Below are 595 nucleotides of genomic sequence, written 5' to 3'. Positions count from 1 at the left end.
AAAAAAAAAAAAAAAAAAAAAAAAAATATATATATATATATATATATATATATATATATATATATATATAAGTTTAGAAATACAAATATAACTATATATATTTATATTTATATTTATTTATTTATTTATATATTTATTAGTATATTTATTTATATATTTGTGTGTGTGTGTTGCAGTTTTACGGGGGGTTCAACCCGTATGTGTTTTACGCGGTGTCTGCGGTTCCTTTGCTGCTGAATTTGCCTGTTTTGGGTTTGCTGCTGCAGCTGCTGCTGCTGCATATCTATCTGCTGCGCCACAGAATGACTACCTTTGATTATATCACCATGAGGGTTGAGGAAGAAGTAAACAACTACACTCCACCTGCTGCTGCTGCTGCTGATGCTGCTGCTGTTGCTGCTGTTGTTGTTGTTGCTGTTGCTGTTGCTGTTGGTGGTGCTGCTGTCGTTGTTGGTGGTGCTGCTTTTGTTGTTGTTGCTGGTGCTGTTGTTGTTGCTGCTGCTGCTCTCGTATGCCTGAAAGTCTGTATGTTAAAGGCCGCCTGTATTTGGTGGTTTGTTTATGAGGGTTTTTTAGTTGGGGGCAATGGTTATAT

At 36.5% G+C, this 595-nt stretch overlaps 1 protein-coding gene across 1 annotated transcript in view; it reads left to right on the top strand.

The window, feature by feature from the left end:
* The window catches only part of EMH_0054880 (uncharacterized protein), a gene marked incomplete at both ends in the record, with an annotated part of 3154 nt that overhangs the window by 174 nt on the left and 2385 nt on the right, over nucleotides 1-595 (top strand). Inside the window, one exon of the mRNA XM_013497168.1 lies at nucleotides 177-196. Within this exon, the coding sequence (XP_013352622.1) occupies nucleotides 177-196 (20 nt within the window). The remainder of the gene's footprint in view (nucleotides 1-176; nucleotides 197-595) is intronic.

Source organism: Eimeria mitis, genomic scaffold (assembly GCF_000499745.2).
Source record: "Eimeria mitis Houghton genomic scaffold, Emh_scaff2509, whole genome shotgun sequence".
In the NCBI taxonomy this organism is placed as follows: domain Eukaryota; phylum Apicomplexa; class Conoidasida; order Eucoccidiorida; family Eimeriidae; genus Eimeria; species Eimeria mitis.
The sequence above is the reverse complement of the archived record's forward strand: the minus strand, read 5'-3'. Positions and strand labels throughout refer to the sequence as shown.